The 19185-nt window shown below is 33.8% G+C and overlaps 2 protein-coding genes across 2 annotated transcripts in view; both read right to left on the reverse strand.

Annotated features, from left to right (window-relative positions):
- Window positions 1–5100, reverse strand: part of LOC126815372 (aminopeptidase N) — a 37870-nt gene extending 32770 nt beyond the window's left edge. The window contains exon 1 of the mRNA XM_050540965.2: window positions 4515–5100. Within this exon, the coding sequence (XP_050396922.1) occupies window positions 4515–4800 (286 nt within the window). The 5' untranslated portion in view covers window positions 4801–5100. The remainder of the gene's footprint in view (window positions 1–4514) is intronic.
- Window positions 5101–11202: 6102 nt separating this feature from the next.
- On the reverse strand, window positions 11203–16135 carry LOC126815203 (protein sax-3). The gene is made up of 8 exons (XM_050540762.2): window positions 15907–16135; window positions 15121–15239; window positions 14126–14276; window positions 13488–13760; window positions 13203–13278; window positions 12749–12818; window positions 12413–12549; window positions 11203–11334 (listed from the first exon to the last, which is right to left on the reverse strand). The coding sequence occupies exons 1-8, from the start codon at window positions 16133–16135 to the stop codon at window positions 11244–11246; spliced, it is 1146 nt and encodes a 381-aa protein (XP_050396719.2). The 3' UTR covers window positions 11203–11243.
- Window positions 16136–19185: the final 3050 nt, after the last annotated feature.

The following is a 19185-nucleotide window of genomic DNA, read 5'->3' on the forward strand; positions in this document are numbered from 1 at the left end:
AAAAATTAGGCTTATATAGGCCTATGTCCAATTCTTTTTATAAATACACAATATATGTTGGCCATTTATTTTATGTGTCTCCATGTCGTCTCATAGTCTAAAACGGTAATAAAAAGACAGAATAAATAACACCAGTCCTCATCCTAACCCAAAGCAAAGAATATATCAACCCTAGCCATAACCCTTAGTAAATAAAACCAACTATTAGTTATACGAATCCCTAGCCCTAACCCCGAGATAGTGAAAAAAAAACCTTATTTTTAGAAAATCCAATTCTTAATAGGAAACACAATAATGCGGCTCTCACACGAGAGCCTCAAATTTATTTTTTTTTTCTTCAGAAACCAAAATACCAGATTACCACAAGCGACACCGAAGGAAGACCATGAAATTATAAATTCATAATCGAAAGTTTGTTGCTGATTTTGAACGCAACATAAAAAGGCATTATTGGCAAATCCACTCTAGGCAACGTTGAACAATTCATATGGGGGTAGCGGAAGATGACGGATTTTGGACATCTTGTGGCGTCACTGATGTCCATATTCTTTGGAGCAGTCTATATTATTAGTATATCTATGGTCTATGCGTCCACACCATCCGCAGTAAACAATCATGGTCGCCTCCAGCAGCAGTTTCAGACTGGATGATTGACGTCTATCGAAAATTTAATAAGACGTTAGAAGGAATTCCCTCTACGACGCGATATCCAGGAATACCATCTATCTCAACTGGAAAATGGCTGAATTTCATTTTTTGATGGTCGAAGACTACCATTATTGGATGTATCAAATGATTTTGAGAGCGGCGGAGTAGTGCACTGAAGTAAATATTTACTTTTTTCATCCGAATTGTTGTATTTTAAAACTTGCTGTGGGCGTATTCAAAGAATTTACCGGAAAATCACAAATTGAACAAGATTTTAAAATACTTTGAGATCATTCTTTACAACGGTTTGATGTCTAAATCTTGCTGTCTCGTTTTAGCATGTACAATAGAAGAAAACTCGTCAGTATTGTTCATGCCAAATTTGATGAAAATCTATGCAGGTATAACTGAGAAAAATCGACTTTTGTTGTCATCAGCACCCTTTATTATCATGCTTTTGGGCCATGTTTGGAACATAGTTGGTAAATAAAATTGGTATTTTTTTGGTGATTCATATTTAGTTTATCACCAAAAATAACAAAAAATGTCATATCTTATCAACAAAAATTACAGTGCTAGCTTTAAAATGTGCATTTTAGATTGTTCGACACCCCTAAGACGAGATGATATATTTGTTTAGCTTATTCTGAAGCTTACCCCAGATGCAGTGCACTTAACAACCGAAAAGGAACAAAACGGAACGAATATCGGTAGTATTTTAATTAGGCGAGATATCTGGCAATGCGTCAACCCAATGAACGCTTGTAAGGTAAACAACATCTAGTTTCAATTTACAGATTTCATGCAAATCTTTGCAGGATCTAGAATTTGATGAATGTTAGAAATTGGAAGGAAAACACAGACTAGTATTCAATCATTTCATTTCAAAACAGAAAATTTAATTTAACTAGTTGCACAACCACATGCTTAAATCTTAAAAAGTAAAGTTAATTTCAAATCACAATCATTTAAATATTAAAATTACGTTTAAAGAACAGGTAATAAACGAAAACAAAATACGGTGTTGATTTGGAAAGAATCTAAACTTATATCAGTTTTTGCCAAGGAAAAATTGTGATTTCAGTTTTTGATATAGTAAAAGTTCATGTCGATTTCAGTGTGGACAGAAGAAAAACAATTGTCGTTCAGGAATTACTGGCAACTTCTTAATCGTAATTCGTCAAAAATTGTGTTTGATTCCCTGTTATTATATGTAAAAACGTTGACCTAAATATTGCAGATTATTTATACACACATTTACCAACCATTTGCCTGAGTGCTGCCTGTAACTAAAATGTATTACTATTATGTAGATCATGATTTAAGCTCCTGGATGGAAGATATCCTTATCAAACAAATGACATATATGTTCAACAGTCATCAGATTGAAAATGAGCTGTTAATTTTGCTGGCAGTATTTAATATGTCTTTACACGCTTTACAGCTGTAAGTCATTTTACTCTGTTTTGTGCTGCTAAGGGATACTTGGCACCATTCACCGCTGTAATGTTGTCTTAATTCAGTTTTATATATTGTCAGTTGATTTCAGACTGCCGTACAAAAGAAATGTATGTTGTTCAAATATAAATGTACATAACATGTTTGTAAACATAATACGTAAATAAAAGTTTATTAAAAAAAGGAAAATTGAAAGATTGTAAAAATATTAACTGTGGTTTACTCGTTGCAATCTCTTTTAATAAGATAACTGATTATATGATTCGCAAAATCTACATATTTCTAATGTTGTTTAAATGCATCATGTGATTCTAGGTTAGATAATCAAAAACTACCTTAAACGAAGAAAGCAAATCTAAAATTAGAAATTAACCGTCGTAAAAGTTATATAATATAAGCACGGTTTACCTACTATAGTTCACTTGTAATGCACAACATAATGTTATCTGATACTATACAGAGTTAATACTGTCACAGTATAATGTACATTATGTTGACCTTCCGCAACAAAAGAAGCAGGTCAACATTAAGTGTTTAAGAAAAAGATTTATAATGACAATACCCCCCACCTCCTTTACTTTAAACCCTCTGTCATCCCTAAAACGGCCAATTGCATAAATGTCCACTCCATCTGCTTTTTAAAAGCTACCTGCATTACCCTTAATAATAAATATCTCGCGTAATTCTGTATGTACCTATAAGATACTATATAATCATAAACATCCTTGTTTAAGAGAAAAATCATACTGATCACAAAAATGCATTAGGACTAGGATATTTTTAGCTTTTAGAAATATTGGTCCATACGTGCTGAAAATCGACCCAAATCTAAAACAATGTTATTTATCACACCTTGCTGTGATTTTTTTTACCTCATGCATGATAAGCTAAATACTTAACACAGAATTTTAATATTTCCTTCCTACACACACACACTTCATAATGTCGCAAAAAATGCAATACATTTATTTAGTTTTATTATTTTGGTGTCTTGTACGACACCCGTTCTAACATATTACCAATTGTAACGAACATAAAGTGTTGTAGTCCGGACTTGCACAAGCCAAGACAGGGCCAGCACTTTATTCAATGAACACTTTAATCTCGATTGTAACTTGTTATCATGATTTAAGAATAACACTGTGGTAGAATATGGTAGCAAATTATTGACTATAAGAATGGCAATTCAATGTGGCAAACTATGGTAACCAAATTCTGGTTTTAAGGATGACAATTCACTATTTTAACCTGTGGTACCAAAGCTTTAATTTAAGTTAAAGTTTTGTTTAATACGACCAAACACTTCGAACATCGCATTTAGGATTGACAGAGGAATTTTCATAAATTGAAAATTAAATATCAGTCAAAGGGGTTAATCCAAATCCATATATTATAGTAGGAAGTTTCTTTTAGAGTGTTCTTTGTAAACAGTGTTTAACTTCTTTCAAATTAATGTATGTAACACGAACATGGAATAATCGTTGTTTACTCGTAAATGTTTACTGTATAATAAAATTAGAATTTATGATTAATCGATTTATATTCGTACATGTTGTTCAAATATAAATGTACATAACATGTTTGTAAACATAATACGTAAATAAAAGTTTATTAAAAAAAGGAAAATTGAAAGATTGTAAAAATATTAACTGTTGTTTACTCGTTGCAATCTCTTTTAATAAGATAACTGATTATATGATTCGCAAAATCTACATATTTCTAATGTTGTTTATAATAACTACAATATTGTTCAAGTCAAATGTTCATTTTCTTAAATAAGTGCCTCTAGTGTAAATACAGCTTACATTAAAACTAAGCCTAGATTTTTTTGTAACCCAGTTTATTATTCCTCCTAGTAAAAACATAACCCAATTTCCCGATATAATGTTAAACAGAACGGTGTCAATTTTGAAAATGCGAAACAGCGCTTGGATTTTAAAAGAACTATGTTTATTCTCAGCGCTGGAGTAAAAAAAACCCACTGAGTTCAGGAAAATCAAAATATGAACGACAAAGTTTCTGTAAGAATTTAAATTTAGTTGAAATCTAATGCACACTCCCATGTGGCTTAATAGAAGTATGTTCAGTAACATTAGAGTATTAATGACTTATATAATGTTTATTACAAACGTCGAGTTCAGTAAAATATTAGCGACACATTTTTTTTTATTATATTAAGAATCTATGTTTGTTTGATACAATGCACAATCACGTATCTTAATAGAAATTAGTTTTAGCATTATTTATAATTTTTAATATGACGATCTCATAAAAGTAAAAAGAAAATTCATATGAAAAATAAAATATGTCATGTCAAAATCTAGCAGGATATTAATAATTATGTTACGTACATGACATAACACATTTTAATAAGTGTTCACAGTTTCCTTAAACTAAAACATACTTACAGATATCCACATTTCCTTGTACTGCTAAGGTTTTGCATTCTGCCAGACGATCTGCAATACTCCCACTTGCAGGAACCTCTGAACATTTGCATACAACTTCTTTTCCTGATCCCGCGAAATGGACGATCAACCCAACAACCACAGCTATTAAAATTGCCAGCAAAACTAAAATAAAAGCTTTAGCTGTGGACACAAAAAATCCACCTTTCGTTGATTTGTTACTCGTTAAATCGGTGTGACTGTTATATTTGCCCATGTCTGTGAATTCGATCGGTTCGGAATTCATGATGAAGAAACAGCGTCCACTCGATGTCCTAGATATATCCTTCTCACCTGAGCGTATTAGTAACCCGTGAAGTGTCCACACTTGATCCCCTCTGGGCTTTTTTCATTATCTCCCAAAAGGGGACAATGGGGTCAGTTATATTGAAAGGTTACGTTCTGGAATGACAATATTGCTTTCAGCTGTTTAAACTATCATTGAACATATGTGTTTTGTTCCCAGAGCAAAGCCATATGACAATTATTATATGGCATACAATACTGTAACACAGCCGATCATACGACGACTGAATAATATGTATAAAAGTCTGCTAGATACTCCCCTTCGCGCAATAGACCAGTCCATTTAAAGAAAGGTTAACTGTCATGTAATGCGGGTGTTTGCGATCCTTACTATTTAAAACAAACACCAAACGCATCAGTAAATATATATTTATGTAACTTTTTGTGTTTTCCTTTTAAAAAATAAAGTTTTGCCACACGCTATTCAAATTACCATTACTGACAGATGTCGGGTATTGCCGATTGTTTGAACATTGTCGACTGTCTAATCATTGCTCAAACAGATTACTTCGGTTAAAACCTATGATGTAATTTTCCTTTGATCTGTGAGATTATTGATAATCTTTTTAATAGCCACATAACATCTTGCCGTTATGTTGTGTCCGACAACGTAAAGCACTCATTAGCCTTCGTTTATCCCCAATTTTCCTTGTTTAAAATGATATTATTTATAGAACTAACTTGTATATATATATATCCCACAATATTTTCAACAGTGGCAAAAATTATCCTTATCTTTAGGGATCTCTAAAACAAGGACCCCGATTCCTGATTCCAACGTGGTCAATTTGATTATTGACATGAGAGTTTTTCATTTATACCATCATAGAAGTCTTATATTTAAAATGTCACTTATTTATTGTATATAAACATTTTACGCAACACTAAATAAAATAGTTTAAAAATAAATTATACGAAGTAATGAGATAATCGCTGTGATATACATATGTGATATAGCACGGATCGGGTAGAAAAGTAGGACGTTAAAGCCCATTTCATTTCATTTCTCTTTTATAAGTGATCCCTTAACTGATACGCGGCATTACCGATTTGTGCCAAGAAATACCATTTCTCCTCGTAGTCGTAAGCAGCCCCCACCCATACCCTCCAGTCACGCCAACGTTACCTAATCCACCGGGCCATCTTGAAGAAGTACAAACAAAATGCAGACTTATTGTTTGTGAGTGATATAGAACTTATCTAACATTAAATGGATCCCCGTATTAGTCTTAAATAAATCAACCTCAAGATTCCATTCGAAAATGTTCAATATACTATGCAGTCAACATTTATTGAGACGTTATGAATAGTGATTAGGCATAATTTTTGTGTGTGAAATTAAAATATCAATGGTCTTTAAAATTTAAAACGGATAAATGTGCACTTCATCTGTCCAATTAATCATAGATATATGACTGGCAGTTGGATAACATAAATCAATTAACTAGCGCTGTCACATCGACTTTAAACTTCAATCATGAAACAATGAAGCCATTCAACCTGCTAAATTATTGTCTTTAAGGAACATAAAACTCAATTATAATAAGTTTTACTTTTCCATAGAAAAATTAAACGAAGACGGTGATTGCAAAACAAAATATTGCAGATTTTTAAAATTGAGATTATGTGAATGCGGCGAGTAAGTAACTTTTCGGAATTACGAAACAAAAATTCGTGAGTGTCTTGTGTTAGTGGGTTCAGAAACGAGGCCCAACACGTCACGCTTTTCAATAGTTTAGCATAATGGCGAGACGACCACTGATAGAGGGAAACATGGGTTTAACGTCCACTCAACACCAACTAGGTCATTTTGGGACAAACACATGGTTTAATTTTATATCAACAATTCGATTGCGCGTATGGTTCTTCAGTAATGGAAGGAAACCGGTGGACCCACGGAAAATGCACGAGGGTGGATAGGCAACCTATAAAGCTCATTTTCCACGTATGCGTTTCAGCCGGCGAAAAAGTCTCTAATGCCAATGTAATGTACCATTTCCATGAAAGCGTTTTTACGCCTACTTCTTGTCACGTACAAGTTGTGAATCGAAACCACCTCATTTGGCTCAGTGACATATCATATAATCTAAAGCGCTCGCTGTAGACCACTCGGCAAGCCAACCCTCCGACACTAATAGAAAGGGACTGCTAATAAGATGCATTAGAAATGAAACGCATGTGTAATTATATATAAACAATGCAAGTAATTTTAAAGGCCAAGCAAATTTGACCGAGGGAACGTTTGTCAAGTCTGTTGTTCGAGACATTGTATACATTCTGTGTTCAGGAGTTAGAAAGTTTATTAAGGTTAAAAAAAATATTTTATTGTTCATTAAATGACAATGCGTTTTGTAACTTATAAAATCTTCTCCTTTACATGAAATTTATTGTCTTCGTGCAAACATTCTTCAACCTACACAATGGTATATAAACCCGGTTAAATTGCATACAAAAGGCAATAACAAAAAAAACAAACCCCAAAAAACAACATTTCTTTGAATTTGATGACCTGTTTCTTTGGATTTTAGTAACGTATTCACGATCAAAAAAACGTTGTTCCTAACATGGCAGCCAGGTATTACCGCTTTCATCAAGAATATGGTGTATTTAATTGCATAATATCGTATTATATTAAAAATGATATTAGACGCCTGCTACTAAGTTATCAATGCAAAGATCTCCCTACGTGAACACATATAAATTCTAAGCACATTGTTCACATTTGCTGTTCTTCTTATCCAAGTCCCACACCCATCTATACAACCGCATGTGTTTATCAAATTATCATTTTTATGCTTTAATTTCATTTGAATTAAACACTTCAAAGGAAAGAACGAACCAAACGAAGATTGTCTTGTAATTCTAGCAGTATGTATGGTAAATAAATAAACTTGATTCAGTATGTACATAATATAGGTAGAGATAATATCAACAAGTGGGAAAGGTAAGTAGGTATTTATCAACAAAGAATCGTTGATGCACAAAGTTTATCTTTTATAAACAAATTCAGGTATGGCAGGCCCATCATTTGTTTATGAATCCACTGACTATTGCATACAGGGAACTAACATTTTCAGATTGATGCTTTTTTAGTACGAATTGGACAACTGAACCGTGCTACCTCTTGTTTCTTAAGACCGTAAGAAGACAAGCTATGTTTATAATAAAATTAATCAGGTAAGATTATCCTTGAGTAAATCAATTGAAGTACATTTTATTACAAGAGTTATCCCGCATACAAAATAACTACACGTAAAAACCAGTTGTTTAGTTGACAATGTAAAGCTATGTAGGCCTACAGTCTAGATCCCAAGACATGAACACATGAATCACACTACTGTTATGCTAAGATATTTATTTTCTAAAGTTCATAAAAAATTACTCTTCCGAGCGATAAAACAAGCGGCCGTTATAATAGTCATAGGGAAGGACAGATAAACTAACGTTGTAGAAAAGCAAGGTTGATTCAGTTAGTTGCACATCCCTATAATTGCAGAACAGTCAGTTCACCAATAATAATAATTGTTATATAATTTTGGGCATTACCCGTTGCATACAGACGTCGGTCCACCTCTCCCAAAATCTCAAAATATACAATATGGTCATCATTAAGATATTACCACAAGCCACAATAGAAGAATTAATAATTGCCCAGCACCTACTGGACTAATGAAAACGAGCATATGTCCATACTATGTGGCTTTTCTTAGGGTCTTCCGGTTTGCTACCACTTCTAAAAAACCCTACGCACAAGCGAATTATTGAAATAAAATTGAGCCATATGTTAGTCCCGAAATGACCTCTCTAATTGAAAAATGGTTGATTCCAGTGTCTTATAATAGTATATAGTGAGCTGACATATCGCGTGACACCAACGGCCTCATTATTCAAACAAAACACTTTCCCTTCTTGATAAATACACACTTGTGGCGGGCGTCATAGTTAAAATTTCAAACAAATAGAATGACTAATTGCAAGAAACTATAATTTATCAGTTCTTATACTTGAAAGTTTTCACCCAGATTATTATATAGGGTCCGCATTCAAAGTGAGCTACTTATGTACCTAACTGAATTTAAATATAAGGGACCCACTGTTAATTAAGGATGTCTGGTAATCCACAACAGACTTTTATCAAATATTTGTTTAAATTTAAGTATATCATGAACTTTACATTAATAGTGTTGTTGTATTCAAAGACTGGCTTATACCGTCGGTTTGAACACAAAAGGTCATAATATTCACTCCCATCAGGTAGAAAATCAAACTTTATTCTTTTTTATAATTCTAAACTGGAAAGGAAACGTAAGCATTTGCGTTTACATTCCAGAAGTTCCACAAACAATTAATTCGTTCGTTTCTAGAGTTTTACGTCCACTTCCACCTCGGGTGATATCGTAGACAAGAAAAACAATTAGTGGACCGATTCCCATTATATCTGTTGAATGATAAACTAGATTATGTCCCTTTGATTGTGTTAAAATGTTTCCACCAAGATCCTTCAGATTAATTGCCAATTGGCTTACCGCTTATATTGTACTTTGTTTTCTTTTATGGGGATGGTGGGACCTGTAGAGAACGCGTTGTGTATCCTGTGGGAAAGTTTTACGCATTTACAATGTCAAATCTTATTGTGTCTCAATATACATACTGAGATGTATGCGATTTCAGTTATACAATAGTCGTTGCATCGTAAAGTATCGGCAATGAATTGAAATACAAAACCTGGTTAATCCTGTGTGAAAGATTCCTAGAAAATATTATCCTGAACAGATAAGTGAAGATATGTAATAATTTTTAAATAGTTTCCATCTGCGGTTGGCCACAAGTCCACAAATTCCACACCATATGAGTGTCCGAACGACGTTATAACGAGGTTTGCGATTATGAATTAAACACAGAAATTCATCCACTGAGATAAGTAATCTACGGGCCATTTCCGAGCGGCTGTATATTTGAGCTGAATCTTACAGACAAAATAAACGGTTAGCCAGTAAAATCTGGAATTGTTCTTACAGATAAAAAGAACATGACGGCTTTATGATATAATATATGCATTTTGGGTCCATACATACTTTTAAAAACTGGATACTATATTTCTTGATACTGAATTAACAGTCTATCTTCACATATTGTAGGCTATTCAAAATAAATTCTGTCTAAAACAGGACAACCTCTTTCGTTCTATGCACTATAAAAAGAACGATTCAGCTTATCAAATAGGTTTTTTACTGATTAAATAATTTACAGAATGTATCTAACATATCACTCGGTTAATATATCCGTCTTAATTTACAATAATTGGATAATTAATTACGTCAGTGTAAATGCTCCCAACTTGTCATAAAACCGGTTCAAGTTTGTAAATGTTGACAGTGGCGGACGGACGAAGGTTATTTGGTTAGGAGGGACCCTGGGGCGTGTCTCTCCCTGCGCCCGTGAAAAGTTAGCAAAAACGGGGATGTCAATGGTGATTGGCCGAATGCTTAGCGCGTGCGCTTTGTATCATAAGGTCTGTCATTAAGTCAACTGACATTGTTCCGATTCCCCGGTATGTGACAAGGGTCTGTCATTGAGTCAACTGGCGTGTTTTCGATTCCCCGGTTGTACGTGACAAGGAGTTGAGTCGCCTGTCCAACCTCGTGAGTTTCCTCCAGGTCCTCTAGCCCCCCACCCCCACTGCTAAAGACCCTTCGCGCAAATGTGAACTTGGTGTTAGAATACTATCACGTTATACATATGTAGTTTTCGCCAGTTCGCAAATAAGATTTTGTGTAAATTAACTGACTGGCTAATCACATAATAAACAGAGTCTAAAATTAATTGTTCTAAATACGAATATTTAGGTACTGTCTTCAACGCATTCATTTCTATGGGAGTTTTCGTCTTTAAAAAGACAGGACCGAGATGGACTTGCCTCAGACATTATGATCCTAGAGAATATACAATTATAAAGAAAGGGAGATGTTATATTATCCTGTTCCTACTTTTAGTATTTGTACTGTTTGGGAAGCAGGTTATTTGCATCTGGATTTTATTATCTCGCTTGTGAATATGAACGTAATAGACTTTAGGCCAGCTATTGGATTATCATAATCAGTAATCGTTAAATATTTTCCATTTTACAAGCGGCTATGGATATAACTTCTTCTTTAACAGCTCTCGCCCAAGTCTGATTTAAGTCATTATTATAAAAAAAACAGCCATACTGTCATTGGCTAGATAGAGCCAGGGCAATAGAAGCCATTCTTCATAAAGATATTGCTGGATTGTTTTTAGTACTAATTATTAAACAACATAAAAAATGAATTTATATTTTAATTAGTCTGGTTTAACAAAAAATGTTCAGGAATATGAACGAAAAATAATGTAGAACTATGACAATTAACCTATAACCGGAACTTTGGTGGTTTCAGATTTATAAAGACCACTATCACGCTCTACAATCATAGCACCTTCAAACAGAGGCCCAGAACTGAAATAATAGATTTAAATTCTCGTTATTCAATGGTATCACAACAACGTAGTTTAGATCATTACATTTATGATCCAGATATAGGACGTTCATGCCTTGTTTAAGTTATGTCGCCTTTTTTACGAGTAAAACTAGTTTTAATTGGGCAACATGCGATTTGCGGGTAACACAACTAACCCTGATCAGCCGGAACAACTTTACTGAGACGACTTGAATGCATCTAAAACTGGTTTATGACCGGTGGCAACTATAGTCACTATCGTCAACCTCTTTGAGTCGCACATATTTCACTTTTGAGATTGTTTTGAGGCAGTTTTTACCCAGTTGATCTTTGAATGTTAGGGTTTAGCCCAGGACAACCTAGCCCAGAATGTGAAAGTCCCCATGAGTGAAGTTATTTGGGTGGATACAGTTTTATCAGCCTTTAGCTGTCTCTGATCGACTTATTTTGTTTACTTAATGATCTGTCACTGTTTGTTTTTTATTTATTACTCACATCTCAAAGGACCTAAATCGCTAATATTTGGGACCTAGAATTTGACACAAACGTGTCGCAACGCATTATAATAATGTAATATGAATGTATATACACTGTTTACATTCAATCGTTTCGGTTTTTATACTCTAATTTCAAATCAGTCATGTTCGGCGAAATACGCGAGAAGTTTCAATCGAATGACAATCTCTAGCGTCTGGTTATTCCAGTCTACATCTGTAGAATATAAATATAATTGCCCCATACAAATATAATTACTTTACGACTGTATATGTAGCCTAAATTAATATAAATTGTACTTTGTGTTTGGAAAATAAGACATAGACCTTCGTTTGGAAGAAATCTAAAACGGAGATCTTATCTCGTATCCCAACCGGTTAGATCTTCATGCTTTTGTCAGAGTTCGCACTCCGTAGCGAAATAATCTATATTTGAGTTGATTAGGCAAATTTATGCGGCCGTTAAGCATAATCATTTGAAATCGGCTGCGAATACTTTCAGGCAGCGTGATTCGCTATAAATAACGGAAAAGAAAGCCCTGTTGAATGGGTTCGACTAGAAAATGTGGATATTGTTACTTACGATAAAGATGATATACCATTACTTGTTGAACTACTGAATATACTCGATCTACCATCAACTACATACCATAATACTAAACCGCCCAAAGCATTATCTGTTACACCGTTATGTAAAGCAGCAGAACAGATCGGAGAGTTCTGTATGAAACAAATGAACGTTTAGGTCAATGGATTGTTGTTAATAATTTGTTGTTCCATTTCATTCGAAGAACTATAAATTGAGAGTTAAATTATAAATGAATCCTCTTTTTTGATTTTGGTGTCAAAAACAAATGGAATAAATACGAATCTGGAACGCCAAATTAAATCTGCTAAAAAAATTAATTAGATACATTACCACACTGTAAGGATTGCTACCATAAACATCATCATTATTCATTGCTAAACAACCTTGGGGACACACCACCCTAAGAAAAAAAGTGATAATAAAGCTGTACTACGGCGATGGTGATTCTATAATGGATCCTATTTAATAATTTCAATATGGTCATCAAGGTTTAGAGAGCTGACGTTGACATCCTAATATATGTACCCAAATTAGCTACTCCTGTTGTTAGTGTATAATCGCACTCGATTTATTTATACAAATGAAGACAATTATCCAGAAGCCATACAAATAAATTAACTTGTCGTATTTATTACAACAAAGATGAATATGACCTCCCACGCGCAAATGTTTCATCCGTTCCTTTTTGCCATTTTAGTCAAAACAACCACCCCATCTCTACCTGAACAGAAATCTTAGGCCACATGTTTACAGTCACAGTTGTCATAAAAACATACAAACGTACCCATGCGCAGCGCCGATGCCTGAATTCCAGTTATCAAAGGTAGTATTGCAATCTACATCACCATGATCAAAATATACTGGAAACAGATTCATAAAATTAAAAAATATTATCCCCCAAGAAACAACTGGGTATCATACTAATACACTGTAAAAGTTCAGATGAGCAGATCAGTATATTGGATATTTGGCAACATTAGTGTAAATTCGGTTTTTCCCGGCCACATATTTTAACTTAAATATCAATGGGTCCATGCAAGCTTTGAAAACCAGCTCAGAAACAGCTTACCAATAGCATAAGCCGTGGCATTACTGAGGTTGTTGTCTGCTGTACAGGAATAGAAACCAGAATCTTTTTCTTCGGTATCCTTTGTAATACTGCTTATGATAAAATCGCCATTTTGTAAGAAGATATATCTTGTTTCTGTTCTGTCCAGAGTGACCCCTATTTTATCCCATTTTATAGCAGGTATTGGGTCTCCAGAAGCTCTACAATCCAAAGCTACAAATCTGGAATTTGTTAAGGACTGTAGTGGAAAGGCTATCGTCGCTGTGACAGGTTCTGAAATTAGTATCGTTAGCTACTGTAGATATTTATTAAAGGATTAAAATAGGAAGAACTATAAACTATAGGTTCATATGGATAATTAAAGCGTTCGAACTTTTCACCGTTTTAATTATCCATTTAAACGTTGTTCAATTTTGGTTCATCTCTTCGTCTTATTATCATTATTGTAAATTAAATATGGATGCATAAAAAGGATGGAAGTATAGAGACGTGTGTGAAATGGAACCGTTACTCCATCAAATGACCTGTTGCACAAAGCTAGAAAAGTAGGCAAAAGCCAAGTGGTTTTCATTGCCAACCCGATCCTGTTCCTGAACTCACATTTAAGTTTTGATCCACCGTACATTTTATATTATTACCTAAAACTGTTAGAGTTGCTGAAGCTGAAACACGGCCTAGACGATTGGTAGCCGTACAGGTATAACTTCCTTCATTTAACTGTTCAACGTCCTTTATTGTTACAGATCCATCATCATTATTAAAGGCGTTGAACGGTTTATGTCCTGAAACCTGAAAAGAAAACTTTTGATACTGGATATTTGGTAAGATAGAAAATGCTAAAATAAATATACATTTAAATCAACTCATTCCTTGATTAAGGCCATGAACTATCCGAATCATGGATGTTTTCGTTAAACATTTTCAATGTTCTTTCTTCTCTGTTTTATTAAGTATGTAGCTATTATTCACTTTTCTCTTTCGGCTTTCGTAGAAAGGAGTATAGCAACCTGTATTTTTTTGGGACAGTTTTTCATTAACCTCCTAAATATGTATGCTCCCCATACCTGGCAAGGTAGATAACATAACAGGAAAAAAAAGTTGAAGACCAAATTTATAAAAGTATCATAATAAAACATGACTTAAAAAGGTTTTTAAAGGCATTTCTTATTTTTACTTCTTCAGAAAAGGAATACAAGTATACTTAAATAACATTTTTATTGTATAATGATTTATTTACTTTTTCAAATATAAACCTACATTATCAAATTGATTTAAATTTTTTGTATATAAAAACTATAAGAAATCATTTTGGTGCTACATATATAAAAATAATCAGCTTATTTTTTGATTAGACTGAAATTTGTATATGACGTTCCATTTGAAAATAAAACTATATATTGAAAAAAAAAAAATAAAAAAAAATAAAATAAAATAGCTCATTTTGAAAAAAAAGATGTATGCAATGAACACACAAGGTTGTCACAGATGCATACCACAAGTTCTTTAATTATTTAGTGCATCATCAGTCATATCCTGATATTAAATGACGGAAGCTTTGTAACCCTGTACTTACTTGATGAATTAAGTATAATATATATGTTTTTCGTTCGACTAATAACATTACATTACTTACATCTGGAAATACCCATGTTATGTAAGCTAATGGGTCACTGATAACAATACAATGGAGGGTTAGATCAATTCCTTTGATAACTGACTGGTTTTTAGGTGGAGTCAATATAATTGGTGGGGCTGAAAGTAAAATCGGTTGTATAAAAACAAACATCACATAGAACTATTAAAACGTGACGAAGAAGAGAGCATTTGCTTAAAAACTGATAGAAAAGACAAATCGGACTTTTACTTAATCAGAATATATAAATTCTACTTAATATGTATTGTTAAAGAATGTGTTCAATTTTAAAATAATTTCTGTGAACCCCCGTATTTTTTTTATACTTTCAAGTTTCGATATTAACTCCCGAGATGACTGTTAATCCTGTTAATACTATTTTAATGGGTGGTTATAAGGGGCGTTGAAATCACGATATATGAATTCAATTCAAGGTGGTGTTAAAATTAATTCGAGTTACTGTGATCCGCATCAATATAACCTACTTTTGACATATAGAAAAATGTGGACCATGATCCCACTTAATAGCACAGCAAATCAGATTGTTCACATATATCTCATTCTCAAAATCATAAATATGTTTTCAGGCAAAGACGGGTGTTATTATGTAATTAAGAAAATCTGAGTATACGAAAAACAATATATAACAGAATTATTAATTTATCTGGCGACAGGAAATCAATAGAAACAAATGTAAACATTAAAGGCCCATAAGATATAAATCATCAATTTCAATACTCTTTGGATCAAAACATTTGTGTTCAAACTTTGCATCATAATACCAACCTGTAACGTTCAGCACACCTGTAGTTGATTGAGATTCATATCTGTTAGTAGCTATACAGGTATATAAACCTGAATCTAGGAATGTCGGATTATTAACGGTTAATATACTGGAGTTATCAGCAGTAATGACGCCCTCTGTAAGAGTTACTAGGTGACCATCTGGTTTCAAATGTTGCCAATCTATTTTAGGTTTTGGTACCCCAGTGAATTCACAATCTAGCAAAGCCATAGCCTGTGTCCCTTGGTTGTAAACCTGGGATGGCACAACTAAATTTATAGTTATATTTCCTTGAATTCAAACAAGAAAAGCGAATTAAACACCTCTCTTTAAAGATACATTATGGGAGATTAGACAAAGAGCTGGTAGTTTTCACTATAATAGTTAAAAACTAAATAATGTCAATGGAATTTGCTGAAAATTTCAGTCAAATTGATCCACGCTAAACCGAGTATTTAGCGATTGAACTTTGGGCCTAGCCTCGATCATCATTACGAAAGTCGGTTCGATAAAAAGCGTAGTCTCGATTATTCACTTTTTCTTATTTAATCAGAACCAGCAGACCGCGTTCTTATCCAGTAGATATCGCAGGCTAGCGATGCCATCGAGAGTTGATTATTGTCTAGATAAGATAATTAATGTCTAATTAATAATTTAGATAACATCCCGGGCCTAAAGAAAGACCTACAATAGTCAGATTTAGCTCTTGCATAATGTATGTTTAAATTAAATTACTTATTGAATAATAGAAGACTAACATTTCTTTTGGGAGTGTACATTTAAGTCTATTGTATCAACCGCTTTCATTTACCTAACCAAAATCAAGTTACCCACCTCTAACTTTTAGGTTTATTTCTTTAGAACTAGTTCCAAAGATATTTGTGATGGTGCACGTGTAGATTCCTTCATGGTGTGCAGCAGCATGCGGAATATAAAGACCATCTTTGCCACGAACGACCTCTGGAGTTATATCCACTGATGCGTTCCAAGTTACTATCGGCTGGGGATATCCTACACTAGGTACACATGGTAAGAGTTGCTCCTGTCCAGCCGTAGCAGTGATTTCCTGTTTTAGAAATCCGGCAATAACGGGCTCAGCTGAAAGAAAAGTAATGTCTATGTCGTATATATAATTTAAACAGGTTATCCTGTTTTGTTTTTTTTTGTTTTTTTTTTGTTTTTGTTTTTTAATGGCATGACAACACGCTCATGCAAAACGATTGTATTGCTTCACGTAAACTTTACACTGTTCTAACAAGCCCCCCCCCCCCAGTACGGATGCATATGGCCCGGACAGAGCATATATATAAAATATTCAAATACTTTCATTATTTCTTTTCAAAATCTCAAAATAAATAGCCAATAACGTTAGATATTGGACAATTCAAGAGTTATATGCCATATCTGCCGTTTCAACATAATGTGGGTTATCAGGTATATATATATATATACGAACCTAGCGAACTTTCTTTCGTATCAAAATCTACTTACATAGTCTGTCACAACATGCAGTGCTAACAGCTCGAACTGAATTGGTTTTACCGTCTCCACAACCTCCTCGTGGACCAAACGGCCCCTGGTCTCCTTTAGTACCTTTCTCAGCACGGTCCTTGGAATGTCTGTTACGATTTATTACCTAACGGGGACAATAATACAAGGGGGATAAAATATGAACTGATAAATCATTCGTTATATGTTTTCATTAGTATTTTATATTTTTGTTTTGAAAAATGATAAAAGGGTACGTGGTAAGGTATATCTAACCAAGTAGATGAAATTGTATAATTTGTGTGTGTAGGTGAGCTTTCAGTAAGTTATTTGAATGAGTTATAAAGTTGTTGGTGAACTTTCAATAAGTTATTGAATAAATTATAAAGTTGTGCCAGATAAATCTCAATTGAAGATATTTACATCTCAATTGAACATATTTACACCCGAATTAAACATATTTGCCTCTTTGATTAGTTATTTGAAAGAGAATTATAAAGTAGAGTCAGTTACATCTCAGTTGAACATATTTGCCTCGTTTATAAGTTTTTCAAAAGAATTATATAACATTGCCAAATACATCTCATTGAACATATTTACGCTCCCATTGAACATATGTGCTTCGTTGATGAGATATTTGAAAGAATTATAAAATAGTGCCATATACATCTCAACTGATCTTGATTGTTAATTTGCATTCATTAAATTTATAAAAAAAACATAAACGTGTGCCATCATTTAACATATTTGCCTCGTTGATAAGTTATTGGAGAGAACTACAAAATAGTGCCAGATACATCCCATTGAACTTTAATGTATTCATTAAATTTATATAAAGCCATAAAATATCTGAAGAAATTGAACACTTACAGATGATATGACCAGATCTTCTATAAAGGGTTTTAATTGAGAAATCATTTCCTCTTTCCATCTTTTTAAGTCATCGTCCACACTTCTCTGAATTAATGACAAAATTCAAGAGGGAATAAAGAAGACAGTGAAGTAATGTGTAATAGAATTATAAACAGTTATGTTAAGATAGAATGGATTGGAGTATGGGATTTAACGTCCTACTTTTCTGCACCAACTGGGCTAATGAAGATAGGAATACACCATGCAGTGCGCTATAAGGACACTTCTGTCCGGACAGTGGCGTTTAAGCCTATACTCTCCCTGAAGCACTTCAATGCTCTTTTTTGTGTCTTCCACTCGAACACTGTTCTTTGTCAGACACTTCGTACTGCACTACTGCCAGGGCTAAGAAAACAGGTTTTGAAATCCCGAGGAACTTTATTGATTGATCTCGGGAGTTAGTGAGCCAAACTAAATATTTAGTACATACCTTATGACGATATCCAGGAGCAGTATCTTCCAGATGATTTTCAAGTTTTGTCAACCTGTCATGTTGAAGATAAGTAACCGTACCCAGAGTCACACATAATGCCAATAAAACTGGCGTTAAAAGAGCTCTCAATTTATTAATATTTGTCATATTAATTCATGCGCCCACCGATCTCTGGAATATTTATCCCTTTCCAATTCACTGATGTTACTAAGATCAATCGTGAGGCCGTGTGAAAAGCCAGGACGTACACTTGACTTATCTATCATCCCATACCAAGATTTTCACACCCGGGTTCTTTTCACAAGGAATTATCAGCTGTTTTTGTTATCGGCTTTATCCTGTTTATTCATAACATTTTTGGTTGTGTATTGAGCTGCGTCAGTGTACTTATAGACTGTTATTTTTAGACTATGCTGGGTTATTGTCATTTTGTCTTAAAATGGGGAGA

The sequence above is a fragment of the Patella vulgata genome, chromosome 3 (genome assembly GCF_932274485.2).
Source record: "Patella vulgata chromosome 3, xgPatVulg1.2, whole genome shotgun sequence".
Lineage (NCBI taxonomy): Eukaryota > Metazoa > Mollusca > Gastropoda > Patellidae > Patella > Patella vulgata.

Bases quoted from the DNA above. Each gene is read 5' to 3' on its own strand.
- LOC126815203 (XM_050540762.2), bottom strand. From the start codon at position 16,135: ATGGCTTTGCTAGATTGTGAATTCACTGGGGTACCAAAACCTAAAATA. The intron at 12,550-12,748 runs GTAATGTATCTA...TGTTTCATACAG, and splicing joins GTAGCAATCCTTACAGTGTG to AACTCTCCGATCTGTTCTGC. The intron at 11,335-12,412 runs GTAAGTAACAAT...CTATTATTTCAG, and splicing joins AATGGTATATCATCTTTATC to TTCTGGGCCTCTGTTTGAAG.